The 19,201-nt window shown below is 38.7% G+C and overlaps 1 protein-coding gene across 1 annotated transcript in view; it reads right to left on the bottom strand.

Moving 5' to 3' along the window:
• Positions 1 to 19,201, bottom strand: part of LOC150086707 (N-acetylated-alpha-linked acidic dipeptidase 2-like) — a 231,043-nt gene that overhangs the window by 135,427 nt on the left and 76,415 nt on the right. The window contains exon 6 of the mRNA XM_090371536.1: positions 13,621 to 13,743. Within this exon, the coding sequence (XP_090227662.1) occupies positions 13,621 to 13,743 (123 nt within the window). The remainder of the gene's footprint in view (positions 1 to 13,620; positions 13,744 to 19,201) is intronic.

Raw genomic sequence — 19,201 nt, 5'->3', positions numbered from 1 at the left:
CGATCTCTTCGATAAAGGCAATAGTTCTTTATCGAAGGAGAAATTTGTGAGGTCAGGTAAGTTTCCTGTAGACAGAAGGCAACTGGAGAATATCTGTTAATTAGGTATTTAATATCGTCAGTGTTGCAACGAAAACCTCTGCAATTCCATTGTAAGATACTGTGGTTCATTTAGGTTTAGTTGAGGATGATTCATCAGACTGTTTTTTGTTTGAGCACTTTTTCCGGTCTTTTTTTGGGAAGCTGGGGCATCCAGTATCCATAGTGTCATTTGCATGAAGTTCTAGTATGGGTTCTTCAAGATCTGAGTGTACATCTACTTCCATACTATTGGTGGATGATTCAGGTTTCTTGATGTCTTTAGTAGTTTTTAATTTTTCTTTCTCATGCGAGACTGTCCGAGTATCAGTTGGAATGCTGATTGGAGTGTTGGTCGATTCACTGGTTTTAGTTTGATGTGTGTCTTTTCCTGAGTTAGATAATGTATTTTTAACCCAATTATCCATAGATGTGCTGGGGGTATTGCTACATCTGTTTGTACTGCTGTTGAATTAAAGCTTCGAGTGTGAGATGCATATGAACGACTGGGCATGGTCAACATAACCTGTCTCCGTGCCTCAGGGTATGTGACTTTGTGTTCAATTTTATATTTTTGAATTTTCTTCCCTGTTTTCCACATTTCACAGGATTTTGAAAATGCTGGGTGACTTTCTTTGCAGTTGGGGCAAATGGGATTTGATGCTGAACAGTCTGCTTGTGTATGTTCCTTGGAACCACAAATAGGGCAAATAGCTTCTCCTCTGCATGCTTGTTGGGAATGTCCATATTTTTGGCATTTAAAACAACGAATGGGATTAGGAATATAAGCCCGAATTCGGCAGTTTAAATAGCCAGCTTTTACTGAGGATGGCAAATCTGGGTTACTGAAAGTTAAAATGATTGACCTAGTTGGGATGAGATTTCCATCTTTTTTAGTCATTATGCGTTTGGCGTTGATTACTTTTTGATTACTCAGTTCTTGAACTAATTCCTCTTCTGATATTGTAAGTAGGTCCCATTCGGTTATAACGCCTTTCGAGGAATTTAAGGTGTTGTGTGGAGTAATAGATACTGGCAGGCCAGCGAATGTCGTTGTTTTGAGCAGCCACTCGGAAGCAGTCGTTTAACCATTTTTGGTGTTCCAGCAATCGATTCCAAAAATCTTTGAATGACGAATGGTGATAATTTGCCGACAGGTTGGTTGGAGAGAGAGAGTGTATCACCAGAAAGTTTGGCATTTCATTGCACTGCACTTCTCTTCGGAGCCTTTTTGGTTGGTTCAGATTTCATGATTTGGTTTATCTAGCATTGAGTTTGAAGGCTTTAGAGCTGGATAGTCATTTTTATCCATCGTTGCTCCTTTTCGCCCTGGGGGATAACTTTTCCCCCAGATTACCGGCCCCGCCACGGGGAGGCAGGAGCAGTGCCGCTCAGAGGCCAAGCGGTTGAAGTGTTAGTTGGTTAATAGAACAAGAAATATAGGAAAAAGAAAGGTGTGTTTCCTTTCTGTGTTCTAACTTGTGATTTTCAAGTATAGAACTGGTTTTAAAGAAAGGCTGTTGATAGAAATGTACGAACTTAAAAGGAAATAACTTCAATTACTTTACAAGAGCGCTCTATATAATCACAAGAATATCGCTTGGCCTCGAAATACACTTGGCACCCGGGGCCGGGACATAAGCATTAGGAGATCAAAATTGAGAGAAGGAGAGTGCTATAGGCCTAATGACTCTGATGAGTATAATAAGAAACTGTACAGGGAAATAGAGTGGGTCAGTAAATCAGAGAGTCTTATAATGGGGGATTTTAATTTCCCAGATATTGAATGGAATTTGTGGGTTGGCCACTCACACACTAGCAAGGCTTTTATGGATTTACTGGATGATTGTTTTCTATATCAGCATGTTCGGGAGGCAACTAGAGGGAGTAATACTCTTGAACTGATTATCAGTAGTGATTCTTTATGCATTAAGAATCTGCAGATAAAGGAACCACTAGGTGGCAGTGATCACAGTGTGCTGAAGTGGGTTTTATTCAAAGAGGTAACTACCATCAGGGGCAAAGGGACGGGTTTTTGCTTTCGTAAAGGCGACTACGATGGTCTGAGACAGTATTTAAATTCTATACAGTGGGACCAACTGATGATGTTACCAACAGAAAATTCAAAATCGGAAGCATTCAAAGAATTTATCTTGGAAGCTACTACGCTTTACATACCAACTAAGAAATATGGTTCAAGGTTTAGGCCTAAATGGATGTAAAATTAACTAATGAGACATATGACAGAGAAGAAAAATGCATAGGGTACATATAAATTAATGGGTGACATGGAAGCCTATGAAAGATATAAACTGGTCTGTAACCAAGTCACAAAGGAGATTAGGTAGGCAAAGGTAGATTATGATAAATCCTTGGCAAAGGATGAAAAGAAAAACAGAAAAGAGTTCTTTACCTATGTAAACTCTCGAAGGAAAGGGATGAATCAGATTAGTCCACTGGATATTGATGGTTCAACTGTTGATGATCCTGCTCAGGTGGCTAACAAACTAAATGAATATTTTGCATCGACATTCACACATGAGGAGTTATTCAGGAAGGGGAATGCCAGAGGTGAAGTAAACTCTGGCAGTGAGCTAGATGATTTTGTAATAACTGAGAGGAAAGTGGAGAAGAAATTGTTGAGGATAAGCATAAAAAAGGCACCCAGGGTGGATGGGATATATCCAGTTATATTAAATGAGGCAGCAAAAGAAGTAAGCAAACCATTAGCCATAATTATGAGAGCTTCTTTTGACTCAGGGGAGGTACCCATAGACTGGAGATGTGCAAATGTGACCCCAATTCACAAAGGAGGATCAAAGGGCGACACAAGTGATTATAAACCTGTGAGTTTAACTTATGTTCCAGGAAAATTAATGGAGGCACTGGTTAAAGAAGCACTGCAGGCTCAACTAGACAAGACTTCAGTTATAGCTCGGACACAGCATGGTTCTGTTAAGGGAAAGTCTTGCCTGACCAACTTGATTGGATACTATGATGCAGTCACAAAAGAACTGGATGCAGGGAATAACTTTGATATTATATATTTGGATCTTAGAAAGGCTTTTGATACTGTTGCACATGGAAGACTGCTGCACAAATTGGAGCAGTGTGGCATTGGAGGCAAGTTGCTGCTATGGATAAAGGGATGGTTAAGACAGAGAGTGGTAAGACACTGCTCATCGTGGACTAATATTATTATTGGAGTCCCTCAGGGTTCAGTGCTGGGTTCACTGTTGTTTTCTGTATTTATAAATGATATTGATGATGGTATATCAAGCTTAATGTCCAAGTTTGCAGACGATACATAGGTTGGTAGGGTTGTTAAGGACACTACTGACAGTATGCTGCTGCAACAGCATCTGGAAAGGTTGAGCAGATGGGCTTCAGAGGTGGCAAATGAAGTTTAACATTGACAAATGAAAAGTACTGTATTTCCCCATGTATAAGACGCACCTTTTTTCGAAAAATTTGGGGTCTAAAAACTGGGTGCGTCTTATACAGTGGTTGTAGATTTTTTTTTACTTGCATTTCCCACTTTTTCGCGCTTGTTGTCTTTGCGCTCATTGTTTCACACTTGTTACCGGTATATTAGGTTACGCTTTGCCACGTTCTGCCCAGAAATGGCTCAGAAAAGATTTTCGTACAGTGCTGAATTCAAGTTAAAAGTGATCCAGTTTGCAAAAGTGAATGGAAATCGTGCTGCTGAACGTAAGTTTGGTCCTCCTCGAACTGAGAAAACAATCCGAGACTGGCTACGGGAAGAAGAAACCCTACTTAAAACGTTACGGGAGAAGAAGGCCATTAGAGGCAAGTCAGCAAAATGGTCTGATTTAGAGAGGCAATTGAAGATATGGATTGAGGAGCACAGGGCATTTGGAATTCCTGTGTCCACAAAGATGGTTTAGCATGAGGCAAGAAGTATTGCTGATGAAAAAGAAGTTACTGATTTCAAAGGAGGACACAATTGGTGCTTCAGGTTCATGAAACGGAATTGACTAAGCATGCCGTACACGCACCAGACTTGCCCAAAAGATGCCTGAAAGCTATGAGCAGAAGGTCCTTGAATTTCATCGTTTTGTCATTCAATGTCGGAAGACACATCAGTTTGAGTTAGGACAGATTGCAAATATGGAAGAAGTCCCCCTTCAATTTGATGTCCCAAGTAATAGAACTGTTGATAAGAAGGGGGTGAAAACTGTAACTGTGAAGACAAGTGGACATGAAAAGAGCCATTATACAGTTGTTCTAGCTTGTTGTGCCGACGGAACCAAGCTGCCTCCTATGCTGATTTTCAAACGCAAAACAATACCAAAAGAAGACATTCCTCGAGGAGTGATTGTCCATGTTCGTGACAAGGGTTGGATAGGTCAGGATGGGATGAAGATCTGGTTTGAGAAAGTTTGGAGCAGGAGACCAGGTGGGCTCTTACGCAAACCCTATTGGTGCTTGATCAGTTCAGGGCACACATAACAAAAAATACAAAGAAGATTGCTGCAGGGCAAAAAACAAAACTTGCCGTCATACCTGGAGGCTTGAGATCCCAGCTCCAACTATTTGATGCCAGCATTAACAAACCCTTCAAAGCTGCCATGAGAGACAAATGGAACCAATGGATGAAGTCTTCTGGGGACAATTTTACACCAGCAGGAAGAGTGAAGAAACAAACTATAGGAGAAGTTTGAACCTAGGTGAAAAGATCCTGGGATAATATCAAGATTGAGATCATTGTCAAGTCATTTAAGAAGTGTGGCATTTCAAATGCCATAGATGTAACTGAGGACGAGGCAATATATGAAGACAGTTTGTTTGGTTTTTTTTTTTTAAGGAGCATTAGCAACTAAGGCCATATTGCTCCGGGTCATGCGGTGGTCATTCCCTGACCTTTCCGCATCCTCCATATTTGGTGGTGACGGGCTCGAACCCCGGTTTAATCAAGAAGCGTGTGCTATGCACTGCTGCTCCTTCCCACCTGGCTACGGAGGCGCCTATGATGATGAAGACAGTGATTCGTCATCAGAGACAGATGAGGACAAGCTAATGGATGGGAGTTTTGACAGTTATGAGTTGTATGAATTTTATGATGAATAAAACTTGAGTTCAATAATTTTATGTAATACATTTTTTTTCAAATTTCGGGCCCCAAAATTAAAGTTCTTCTTATACATGGGGATATACGGTAATACATATGGGAAATAGTAACCCCAGAGCAATGTATCAACTGTGTAGTACTACACTGACAGTGGTAGAGAATGAAAAGGAACTGGGGGTAATTGTGCAGGCAGATATGAAGTTTTCTGAGCAGTGCAGACGGGCTGCAAGAGTAGCTCATGGTGTCTTGTCAATGATATACAGGAATTTTTCTAGCAGGTATAAGGAGGTGATTATTCCCTTGTATAAGGCAATGGTCAGGCCACACCTTGAGTACTGTATACAGGTCTGGAGGCCTCATTTCAAGAAGAGTGTAGAGCTGCTGGAACGAGTACAGAGAAGGGCAACAAGATTAGTGAATGGAACAAAAGGTTGCTCTTATGAAGAAAGGCTTAAGTTTCGCAAATTACAATGTCTGGAGACTAGGCACCGGTGAGGTGATCTGATAGAGGTGTATAAAGCCTTGAATGGTTTGAGCATGCTCAATACTGATGGGATTCTTCCTCTTGCTCAGAATAATCACCTGAGAGGGCATAAATTCAAATTGAGGAAAGACAAATGTAGGATAGATGTGCGAAAATTTGCCTTTAGCCAGTGGGTAGTTAGTTGGTGGAACAGACTTCCATCCCTTGTTGTGGAAGTTGATAGCCTAAATAAATTTAAGGCTCAGCTGGACAGGGTATTTCGAATGAACGGAGGGGTGTAACAGGGGTGGTTTTTTTTTGGCTTATGCTGCATAAGCTTGCTTAATTGCATCATATGCCTATACTAATGCCAATGCTAATCATGTTAGATATTAATTCTGTTATTTCCACTCAAAGGTATTATTTGAAACATTGTTAAAATAATCCGTTAATCTTGACCCTGTCATTAAATAGCAGTAGGCATTAGAGACAGTAATTAGGAATTTCCTAATCCCTTGCCAGCCTGCACACCAACCCTGATGTCCAGAGTATGGGAGCAAAGGTCACCCCCTGGCTTCTAATACACAAGAATCCAGAATAAAAACATGACACCATCCTAGTTAATCCCTCTGCTATAAATTAACTGCTGGCAGCCTGTATGCACATAAAGTTTCTGGTAGCATCGGCAAGAGGAGGCTGTTGGCAGGTATGAATTTAATCTCTTTGTATTACCTTAGATTTCCTGTTTTCTATTGTTGTTGTTGTTATTTGGTTTTTAGGAGCATTAGCAACTAAGGCCATATTGCTCCGGGGATATGCGGTGGTGATTCCCTGACCTTTCTGCATCCTCCGTGTTTTGTGGTGACGGGCTCGAACCCGGTCTAATCAAGAAGCAGGTGCTACGCACTGCTGCTCCTTCCCACCTGGCTACGGAGGCGCCTGTTTTCTATTGTAAAAGCAATTCAAAACTTAATACTTTAGAATAGTAATTTGCAAATTGTAATATTGGTAATTGCAATTGTGTTATTGGTAATTGTAACTGTAATATCTTAAAATATTCAAATTTGTAGCCCTTGCTGTTCTCCCCACAGCATGGTCTGATGATGGGTATCGGTAAGATACCCAAAACGTCACCTTATTAAACTATATCATAATTAATAATATAGTTTTATATTATAATAACATAGTTTATTAGGCAAACAGCCTAATAAACTATATTATTAATTTCATGTGATATAAGAGTAATATGAATATGCTAATAACCTTTATGTTAAAATATTTCATAAAATTTTAAGACATATCAGTGCTTACTTCAATAGTTACGAGTATTTTTTTTTATTCCAGTGACCCCATAAAAATCATATCGAAGTTGATGTTGAAAAAAAAGAAAAGTTGATGCTGAGTGTCGCATGAGCAGTGGCAAATTAATTACTTTTTTGCACTGCTCAATAATATTTGTGCTGTCTTATTTGCAATGAAGCCCTGCCAGTGTTCAAGGAATATAATGTGAAATGTTACTACACCACAAAACATGCCACAAATTATGATAAATTTCAAGAAGCTTTGCAGCATAAAGAACTAAGCCAAACTTTTAAAATTCAACAATAGAAGATTAGAACTTTTACTCATCAAAATTTATCTGCAGCTAGCTAGAGTTAGTTTTCGAGCCTCCCAAATCATTGCCAAAGAAGGAAGGGCCTTTAGGGATGGAGAATTTGTAAAACGAATTTGTTCCACAATTGCAGAAGTATGTCCTGAGAAAGTAAAGAATTTTGCGTCTGAAAGTTTATCTTCATCAACTGTAAGAAGAATTGAAGATATAGGAGCAGATGTTCAAAATCAACTCATAGTAAAAGTTTGTGAATTCACACATTTTTCAATAGCAATTGATGAGAGTGAAGATACAAGCCATACAGTTCAATTATTAATTTATATCCAAGGTGTAAATCATAATTTTGCAGTAACCTTTGCAGTAGAGCTAGTTGCATTAAAAAGCTTGAAAGATACAACAGGTGAAAAAATATTTTTGAGCATGTCAGAAGCAATTGATGGCCTCAAACTGAATTGGGATTTGCTATCAGCGGTCATGACGGATGGCATTAAAAAAATATGGTCAGTACTAAAATTGGGTTCATGGGTCAGCTTAAAAATATCTTGAGAGTAAAAGTATTAAGAAACCAATGCAATTTCATTGTATAATTCACCAGAAGTCTTTTTGCAGAAAATTTTTGGGCATAGATTCAATCATGTCAACTGTTATTAACAACAGTAAACTTTATTTGCAAGACTGGTCTGAATCATCGGCAATTCAAACATTTTCTTGAAACTACTGAGGCTGAATATGGTGATTTGTTGTGCTACACAGAAGTATGATGGTTGAGTTGCGGTAATGTGTTGAGGCAATTTTTTGAACTTAGGATCAAAATAGATCTATTTATGAATGAAAAATTAAAATATGTTCCGGAACTGTCAGATCTCAAATGGTTGTGGAACCTTGCCTTTTTAACACCTAAATTTTCTTAATATGAAACTACAAGGACTAGACAAACTTGTCAATGAATTGTATTATAATGTCAAGGAATTTTAAACAAAACTGGAGTTATTTAAAAGTCAACTAGTTCGGAATAATTTTTCACATTTTCCATGTTGCAATAATTTATCTAAAAATATGCCTAGTTGTAATTTTTCCACTGAAATTTTTGTTCAAAACAGTTTGTTGCAGGAAAATTTTGTGGCTCGATTTTCTGATTTTAAAAATAATTCAAAGGTGTTTGAACTTTTTCAAAATCCGTTTGATGTACCCGTCAATGATGTTGATGAGAATTTACAATTAGAGTTGGTAGATCTTCAATCTAACGATGCATTGAATATAATATTTAAAAATGAAAATCTAATTCAATTTCATTCAACGTTATCTGAGTCAGATTATCCAAAAATGAAAAATTTTGCAAGAAAGGTTATATCAATTTTCAGAAGTACATGTATATGTGAGCAGACCTTTTCAAAAATGAAGTATGTAAAATCAAAAATACGATCACATCTAACTGAGCTGCATTTACATGACTTTTTAAGAATTGGAACTAGTACTTTAAAACCCGATATTATGAAACTTAGTCGCATTCTACAACCACATTCATCACATTGATTATAATTTTGTTGTATTACTAACTGTATTTTTGTGATTAGTACAATAAATAAGTAATAATTAATTTGTTGTATTACTGACTGTTTTTGTGATTAGTACAATAAATAAGTAATAATTAAAATTTGATATAAACAAACTGGTATATTTTATATTACATATCTATTGATTTATTTTTGAATCTGTAGATACAGGTAGGTATAAAATTTGTTTCTCTGCATAACATTAAAGCTATGCAAAGAATGGTTTTTTTTTTTTTTTTTGGTAGTTGTTGGCACATAGGCTTCTGTGGCCATAATGCACCTCCCAAGGTTTTTGCAGTACTTTGATCCAAGCCCGAGGCGGGAATCGAACCCGCGACCTTTGGGTTGCCAGGCAGGCACTTTACCCACCCGGCTAGAGAATGTAGTTTTCAGCAATTAGGAATTTTCTCCAGCCCACCAAATATTCCAAAAATTCATGTGGTCCGCTGCTCTAAAAGTTCAGGGACCCCTGCTCTAAAATCACAGAACCAACTCTTCCTCATTCATCTCTTCTCTACTGTTTGACTTCTCTTTCATGTTAAAACCTGATAAATTTGCTGTCAATAATATGCTATCTAAAAATATAATCTTTGGCTAACTTCTGATACCATGAAAGGTATGAATTGATTTTATATATGTGTGCGCACGCACGGGCGGGTCAGTTGGTTCTGCGTTAGCAATGCCAACTTAATACCTCGTAGAGTCACCTTTTGCCTACATCACAGCATGCATACACCTTGGTATGGACTCCACATAGTATTGCAGGGTGTCCTGTGGTAATGCTACCTATGCATTGCACAATGTGTGGTGCCTCCGAAGCCAGATGGGCAGGAGCAGCAGTGAGTAGCACACGCTTCTTGATTAGACCGGAGTTCAAGCCCGTGACCACCAAATACGGAGGATGAGGAAAGGTCAGGGAATGACCACTGCATATCCCTGGAGTAATATGGCCTTAGTTGTTAATGCTCCTAAAAACCAAATAACAATAACAACAACAAAAGCACAATGTGTCCAGTAATGCCACACATTGTCAGCTGGATGGTCATAGCATTGATTATCCTTTTCCAGCAGGTCCCAAACATGCTCAATTGGGTTGAGATTGAACTGGGTCTAGAATTCGGGTCCTAAAGTGGGTCAACAATTAGGCTCATCTACCCTATACAACATCAAAATCACAGCTCTGCATAAATCTCAGATACACCCCAGCCCAGCACCTGGCATATGCAAGGAAGCTCACGTTGGCACCGAATCTGTGCTCCGCTGTTCTTGACTTCATCAACATCTGAGAAATCGTACGCTGGAAAATCCCAGGTAGAGCCCTCAGAAATTCTCCAGTGCTCTGTTCTAACCTGAAGAAGCTCTCGACCTTCAAGCGGCACTTTCCAAATAGCATCATTGGCGCGCCGAACTCTGCAAACATTGATTTCGATCTGTGGTCCAGAGATTCTACCTACAGAGAAGAAAAGCATAAATCCATAGTCAAGTGCTGTCAGCATTCCTGCTATTGTCAGCAGAACTAGTAATAACTCCCAGTGAAAGATTTCCAGACTGTCTCAATGTGTTGCATCATGTATACAGGGTGTTTCAAAAGTGATAGTCAATAATTTAAAGGTGAACTGTACAGACTACAATATGCAAAAAAAGCATATTGTAGTAAACATGGGTCCTTAAGTGAATCATTTTCGAGATATTGCACATTTCTAGTTGGGATCCACCACTGACAAAGTGAACTGTGCAGAGTTGGGATCCACCACTGACTTGTTTGTTTAGGTTAGGTTGTGCTCATTCTCTCCCTTTCCCCTTTCTCAATGCTCTGAGACATAGCAGGCATACTAGTACTTGTCAAAGGATAGTCAACATGGAAAGAGGTTACAGCAACGAAGAGTATGCGGACACGCACTTCATGTACGGTTAAAGCCAATGGCAGTGCACTCGAAGCTGCACGTTTGTACCAAGAAGCATTTTCCCACCGAAGGCAGCCCAACAGGCGCACAGTCATCAGGCTACATCAACGCCTTAGAGAACATAGGCACTTCGCACATGGAGTACGAGCAGGTAGGCCCAGAAGCATAACACCTGATGTTGAGGAAAGGGTGTTAGAAAGAATAGAACAAAATCCAGGAATTTCGACAAGGAGGGTTGCTCTGCAAGAGCATGTACTGAGTCATAGCATTGTGGCAAATTTTACATCGCCAATTACTGTACCCCTACCATATCCAGCATGTACAAGCAATACAGACTACCCTCCCAGAGTGCTCCCATAGTCAGTGGTGGATCTTAACAGAAAATGTGCATTATCTCGAAAATGATTCATTTGCAGTCCGATGTTCACTGGGACTTTTTTTGTTTATTTTAGTTTGTACTTTTCACCTTTAAATTATTGACCATCATTTTTGAAACACCCTGTATAATAACTATAAAGTCTATATAATATAATATAAGCCCTGAATAATCTTTAGCACTTTCTATGTATTTTATGTATTTGCTGTGTACCTATATAGTTTTATATGTACTGAATGTAATGTGTCCAGTTAATTGTTATATTCCTCTGGTTGCCTGTAGTGGGAATCGTGTCCTACATTTCTATGAATAAATAATTTTATTATTATTGTTATTATGAAAGGAGGGAGAATTCATTGTCATGTTCCTAAAATTAGTTATCAGCCTGCCAGGCCTTGTGACATGGTGTATTGTCTTGTTGATGGACACCAGAATTGTCTGGATTTGCTGTCATTGTGAAGGCATATACTTTGTCAGTGCATAAAAAGGTAAGTGTTTCCACCAAGCCACTGATCAATCAGTGGCTTGGTGGAAACAGTCCCTAGACCATAACACCACCACCTCCACACTGCTAAACACCAACAGTGCATCCAGGTGTTGGCCTCATATTGCTTTTTTCAAAAGTGGATAGGCCCAACAGCATGATATAATTAGAAAGGGGATTCATCACACCAGGCGAGAGATTTTCACATACCAGTGGTACAATGTTGGTGATAAGTTCATGCAAGGTGCAGTTCCTTGTGTCTTGCAGCGAGCATGGGAACCCATGATGTCCATCGACTGCCATAGCCTATACGAGCTAATGTCTGGCCCACAGTCCAAGTGGACATTGGTCTTGATATTCCTATGTTGTACTGGGTGGTAAGTTGGGCCATTGTGCTCTGTCCCTGCTGTTTTACAGGACAAGACACACAATGCTCACCATGGGCATCGACCACACATAACTGACCCATGTGTGACCTTCAGTTGGTTGTTTGACTGCTGTTGAGTCAGTCACAGTAAACTTGTAACACCACAGAATGAGAGCACTTAACCAGGTTGACGGTTGTTCAGATATTAGCACCTTCATGTCTTTCCTTCACAATCATTCATTGTTCGAAGCTGGAAAGATCTTGATGCCGACTCATTCTTCTTCACAGCCACTCAAAAATTGATTGACATGTGTGTGAACTACAATCTTAGATCAGCCATTCCCGACTGAGTCTTTACCAGTATCAAAGGCCAGTTCATTCCTGCACAAGGGGATGTTGAGATGTTGGCTTTGTTAATGCAAAGCCAACTCAGTGTGCGTACGTGTGTATACACACACAGTAAACTCTGTAAATTCCAGCTCTTGACAATCCAGAATTCTTTAAAATCTGGCTGGTGCATTTAAAAAAAAAAAAAAAAATCAATGTTTTATAATCTGAAAATATTAAGAAAGCAATATGACACACACATATCAGTGATTACATTTTAATTTAAGAATCCATGCAAAAAAAGTGCCATTTCTTTATAAGATGCTTGTAGGACTATCTTGTCTTTTAATCAGTTTTTTTAAATCACCAGGATTTAAATTGTGTAGGTAATGCAATGGTTGTAATTCTCACAGCAGAACAAAATAACCTTTGCTGTCCTGGTATTTTCACTGCTTATCTCCAAAAGATTAAATAGCCATTTGTTTGAAAGATGAGATTGATATGACAGGCTGTTTCAGGACTAATTAGTTTCATTAAAATTATTTTAATTTTATTTTATTATTTTAAATTATTTTATTAAAATTAACATAACTATTAAAAATAACTTCAGAATTACATCACTGTTAATTTTGGCATTCCTCCAACATGGTCTTGCCTTTTGATCCACATTATTCATTATGTTAGAAATGGAGAAGCATGGCAGTAAATAAGTAACAGGGCAAAGATACCACAAACTCAGCAAAGAACAGTTACCTGTCTCCAAACAATGTACAAGATCCCAACCAGCTGCATAAGAAGATATCAGACCACTAACAGAGCCAGAACATCATGGCTGAGCAACAAAAGAGATGTAAGCAGGTGAGCAAAGGATGCAAGGAGCAATTGAGCATTGATGCTGAAGTTATGGAGGAAGGCAGAGTTTTCCATGCTCGTGTATAAAAATGTAATGAACACCTGCTTGTGCAATCAATTTGAAGAATGGCATCCTCTAGTATTTGCTTAGAGTTTTGGTTTCGGTTTATATCACTGTTTCTGTTGAAGTGAAGTAATAAGATAATAATATTGTGGATAACAAGGAATATGAATATATTTTCCTTATATCAAAAATAATGTCATAATAAAGAAGAGTATTAAAAAAGTACAAAATTTAAACATTTTTTTGCTTTGATTACGAATACATTTAATAGTGTACAAAATTCAACAATGCATCTGCTCATGTGATTTATGTTGGCATGCAGTTGTAGGGTAAAAGAAAGCAAAAAGAATATATCTACAGCCAATAAATGTTATTCATATTTAAGCATTATAATATTAACAACAAATATAGGAACACAAACAGGACAGGGTAAGATATATTATTTTCACCTTGCTTCCTCGATGTAATTTGCCATTTCTCATAATCACTATAGTATCTTTCACTGAAACATTCATCTTTTTTAAATATTCAAAGTCTTCTGGTCTTCCATAATGGGCATACACCAATTTCCCCTACAGATTCAATAAAATTGATTGTAATAAAACATAATAATAAATAAACTGAATGGACACAAAAAAATTTTCAATAAAATAGGTTATAAATGAAAATATATAAATCTCCCACACATATTAAAAATGGTAATAATAATAATAATAATAAGTACAATCATAAGAAGCTGATCAGAAAAGTGAAGGCCACCTTCAAGAAAGGCAACATCCACAGCAAACATGAGACCTATATTCAGAGGATCAAAGAATATCTTGACACCCTGAAGCAGAAACTCCTGGCCCTCAGCAAGAGATTTCACTATTACAGGGAGAGTGCCCAGAGGGAAACAGACAACAGGATATTTGATGAAAACCAAAAATCCTCCTCCAGGAATATTGGACAAGAGGAGGAAGGTAGGCAACAGACCCCCCCCCAAACTAGAACACACTTGAGGAATTCTGGGGTAACCTGTAGAGCAGCAAAGTTAGCCATAATGGCTGTACCCCCTGGATAGATCTTGGTTTTCAGGAAGAAAACCAAGACGGTACAAGAGGTGACAGAATGGGAGATTTGGCAGAAAGTACAACAGTCAATCAGGAAGTCCCACAACTGGCAAACCTCAGGAATACATAACATCCACAACTACTGGTACAAGAAGGTCAGCCACATCCAGAGACACAGCAAAGCAGTTCACGCAGACAAATGCAAGACCCATGAATTACATCAAGGACATCTAGTTAGACAAAACTACCATCTGAAGACTGATGTAGAGATTGAAGCCATGACAGAGGATGAGACATACAAATATCTGGGGATGATGCAGGCCTACTAGTTAGAACACAAGAAGATCAAGGCTCATCTGACTGAGAAATACCATCAGAGATTGAGAAGCCTGCTAAAATAAAAGTTGAATGGTGGGAACATGGTCAAAGCCATAAACACTTATGCAGTCACAGTACTAACGTAACTATTTGGGATAGTAGATCAGACCAAACTGAGCTGGAGGAGATTATGAGATCAACCAGGATAATGATGACCAATAGCCACAACACCATCCAAAGTTGGCCATTGAGAGACTGATCATAGCCCATAAAGGAGGAGGGAGGGAATTGACTGACCTCATTGAACAAGAGAAGAAGGCGATTAAGAACTGTGGGATTGCTTACAAGAAAGCACAGCACCAATCTACCAAGCCATAAGAAAGATAGACAAATGGCACACAACACTCACTCTCAACAAGGAGACCACACTCACACAGACTGGAGAAACAAAGATGGGCGAAGAAGACTCTCCATGGCAGACACTACAATGACCTCCATCAAAACAACATAGATAAGGCGGCTTTCAATGTTTGGCTCATGAAAGGAAAGCTCTTCCCCAAGACTGAAAGATTCATGCTCGCCATCCAGGACCAGGTAATCAACACCAGGAACTACAGGAAATACATTGCCAAGGACCTCGGAGTAACAGATTGCACATACTGTTGATGCCACCTGGCCCCAGAAACAAGTCGGCATACTGCCACAGGATGAAGGGTGATCACTCGGATGGAGTACACTCATAGACACGACCAGGTGGCAAGGATAATACATCAGAAGACAGCGCAAAAATACCAGCTCATCAAAGAAAGTTTACCATATTACCAGTACACTTGGTCGTCGACTTACGACCTATGCGACTTACGACCGGCCGCACTTACGACCACAAAAAAAAAAATAAATAAATAAATTAATTAATTAATAATAAATCAGGAAATCACTACTGGTGACACCCACAACCCAGGTGAGGAGGCACATCGATGACGGGAGGCCTGAAGACAGCACCAGGCACATACACCCAGTCACTCTCTCTCACATACACCCAGTCGCTTTCAAGTATCTGTTGCGTGTGGTGTATTAATTAAAATTCTACTGAAATACGCATAAAATGTTTAGTAAAAGGAAAATGACTTCATCTACATATACGCCAGCTAAAAAGTCAAGGAAAACTATTGATTTAGAGTGTAAAATGAAAATTATACAGCAGTATGAAGGCAGAAAGAAAGTGAATATGATAGCATGTGACTTGAAGTTATCACATTCCACGGTATTGACGGTACTTAAGGACAAAGAAAGAATTCGGGAAGCTGTGAAAGGTTCTGCACTTATTAAGTCTACAATTTTAACCAAACAACGACAGGAACCCATCCATGAAATGGAGAAATTGTTGTTTATGTGGATGGAAGATTTAATACAAAAAAATACACCCATGAGCCTTCACACAGTGCAAGCAAAGGCTAGAAGTTTGTTTCAGTTTAAAATCACGCGCCGGAGACGATTACACAGAAGATTTTCAGGCTAGTACTGGGTGGTTTAAGCGTTTTTAAAAAAAGATTTTCTTTGCATAATGTCTCTATAAATAAACATCTCCTACCTCAACCCAAGAACATGGCCCTGACGATGCACAACCCAGCACAAGCAAAGATTGAAAATTGATTTTGTAAATTTCATTTGTATTAATTTTTACATTAATTTTAGATTGTATTTTTGTGTTTACAGTACATTATGTACAATATAATTATAGATTGTAGGTTTGTTTTTTTATAAACAGTATGAATAATAAACCAATTAAAATGTAGAGAACGTTTGAATTTAACCTCATAGAGAGAGAGAGATAGCCTAGGCGTAGAAACGAAGGTATATTCAGTATCGCTAAGTAAAAGATAAAATCATTACTGTATTTAAAATGAAAAATAAAAGATTATAAAAATAAATCATAAAGATGATAAAAAGATTAGAAAGGTTAAAAAATACTGTTAATAAATATATGGCCGACATACAACCAGATCGACTTACGACCTGTCAGTCAGAACGGAAGTCGGTCGTAAGTCGACGACCAACTGTACGAGCCTCGGCCCATACTAGAGACCTCTACTCACAGACTATATTGGAACCATGCCATAATAATGGACAAGACAATCCCACACAACAGACCAGACATAACCCTCATCAAGAAGAAGGAAATGGCTACCTACCTGATCAACATAGTGGTGCCCAACACCAGCAACCTCCAGAAAACACACGAGGAAAAGATCAGGACGTACTAAGACCTAAGACAGGAAGTCAAAGATATGTGGCATATGGAACATAATGGCCATCCCAATCACTATGTCAACCACCAGCATGGTGCCAAAGAACCATCATATGAACCTAGTAGCAACTTACATGGAATTCCAGAAAGCCACAATCCCAAACACCAGTAGGATAGTAAGAGAGTTTCTCAAGCAACAGTAAGGGTTGTTAAATATACAAGAATAGTAAATCTTAATTGTTTATACAGTAACGTTAGAAGTGTAGTCAATAAAATGAGCGAATTCGAACTGCTGGTTAAAACAAGTAACACGGACATAATAGGGTTTACAGAGACGTGGTGCCGCCCGGAAATTGGGGATGATGAGTTTAAGTACGGCTTGTATAATGTATTTAGGAAGGATAGGGTAGATAGAAGGGGTGGTGGGGTAATGCTTCTTATCAGAAGCAGCCTGAATGCGACAATAGCTTTCCTGAATTCAGACATTTCACATGCTAGTATAGAGTCTGTATGGTGTGAGATAGTTGGAAACAAAGGTATAATGCGAGTAGGAGTAATCTACAGACCAGGTGATTGTGAAGATTATGACAAAAGCCTCTACATGCAAATGGAATGGGCAAGTAAATGTCAATGCCTTATTATGGGTGATTTCAATTTGCCTCTAATTGATTGGAGTAAATGGAAAGGAAACTCGACATGGGGAACAAAATTTTTAAATCAACTAGATGACTGTTATTTGTATCAACATGTCAGGGAAAGTACTAGAGAAAAGAATATCCTAGACCTCATCATCACACACGAATTAGATGACATAATAGGGCTGACAGTAGAGGAACCAGTAGCAGGAAGTGATCACGGAGTTCTACGGTGGATGATGACGAGAGAGGTAGCAGAAGTAAAATGCAAAGGAATGGGTTTTAATTTCAGAAAAGGAAATTACGATGCCTTAAGGTACTACATGGCCTCTATTAACGGGGTAGATATCGTGCAGAAAATGAATACATTTGAACTGTGGTACACTTTTAAAACATTAATCACAGATGCCTTGAATGCGTATATACCATTAAAAAAATACTCCACGAGGAGGGTTCCAAGTTGGATGAATAGTGAAGTTGCCACATTACTTGAGCAGAAAAAGGTGGCATGGAAAGGTTACAGAGCAATAAAAAGTACTGAAGCCTATAACAGCTACAAGGTGATGTGTAATAGAGCCACAGAAAAGGTTCGACAGGCAAAGGCAGTGTATGAGAAATCATTAGCAAACAGAGCAAAGAGGGGGGGGATAAAGAATTCTTCACATATATAAATGCCAAGAAGAGCAGGACAAACCAGATCGGACCTTTACGTAAGGGAAAGGGGATAGTATTAAATACACCAGCTGCCGTTGCAGATGAACTCAACAGTTATTTTGCATCGATATTTACAAATGAAAAACCTTTTGTGGCAAGGGCAAATTGTGGGAGCGAAGTTAAAAAATATGTAATTAATGATATTAAAATTTCGCAAGATTATTTAATGAAAAAACTTTTGAGCCTACAGACCAGTAAGGCTCCTGGAGTTGATGGAATATACCCTACAATCTTAAGGGAGGTGGCAAGCGAGTGCATTGAACCATTGAGGCTAATTATGCGAGCATCACTAGACTCTGGGGAGATTCCCTTGGATTGAAAAAGTACAAATGTATCTACCATACATAAGGGTGGCTCTAAAAGTGAAGTTGGAAATTATCGACCTGTCAGTCTGACTTCAGTAGTAGGGAAAATCATGGAGGCAATGATCAAGGGTGGAATTCAGGATCATTTGGATCGAATTGAAATTCTCAAGGATACTCAGCATGGTTTTGTAAAGGGAAAATCATGTTTAACAAATCTGGTTCGCTATTTCGAAAGGGTCACTCACGAGCTGGATTTAGGGAATAATTTCGACATTGTTTATTTAGATTTCAGCAAAGCTTTTGACTCAGTCCCACATGAGCAGTTGCTTTATAAGCTGGAACAGGTTGGAATCACTGGGAAAATCCTTAGATGGATAGAAGGATGGCTTCAGGGCAGGAGGCAGAGGGTTGTGATAAATGGCTATTCTTCAGATTGGGTTGATGTAAGAAGTGGGGTTCCCCAAGGATCAGTATTAGAACCACTGTTGTTTTTAATTTTCATAAATGACATTGATGAAGGGATAGAGGGCGTGATGTCTAAATTTGCAGATGATGTTAAAATTGGTAGAGTAGTTAATGATTACTGTCAAGCTGAGCTTCTTCAGAGAGACCTAGATAGACTTCAGGAATGGTCAGAAAAATGGCAGCTATGCTTTAATCCAACAAAGTGTAAGGTATTACACCTGGGAAACAGTAATCCCAAAATAACTTATTCACTTGGTGGAGTTCAACTAAACCCAGTACTGGAGGAAAGGGAC

The sequence above is a fragment of the Mastigoproctus giganteus genome, chromosome 4 (genome assembly GCF_048544385.1).
Source record: "Mastigoproctus giganteus isolate SK-2022 chromosome 4, ASM4854438v1, whole genome shotgun sequence".
Classification (NCBI taxonomy): domain Eukaryota; kingdom Metazoa; phylum Arthropoda; class Arachnida; order Uropygi; family Thelyphonidae; genus Mastigoproctus; species Mastigoproctus giganteus.
This window is presented reverse-complemented; position numbering and strand designations above follow the sequence as displayed.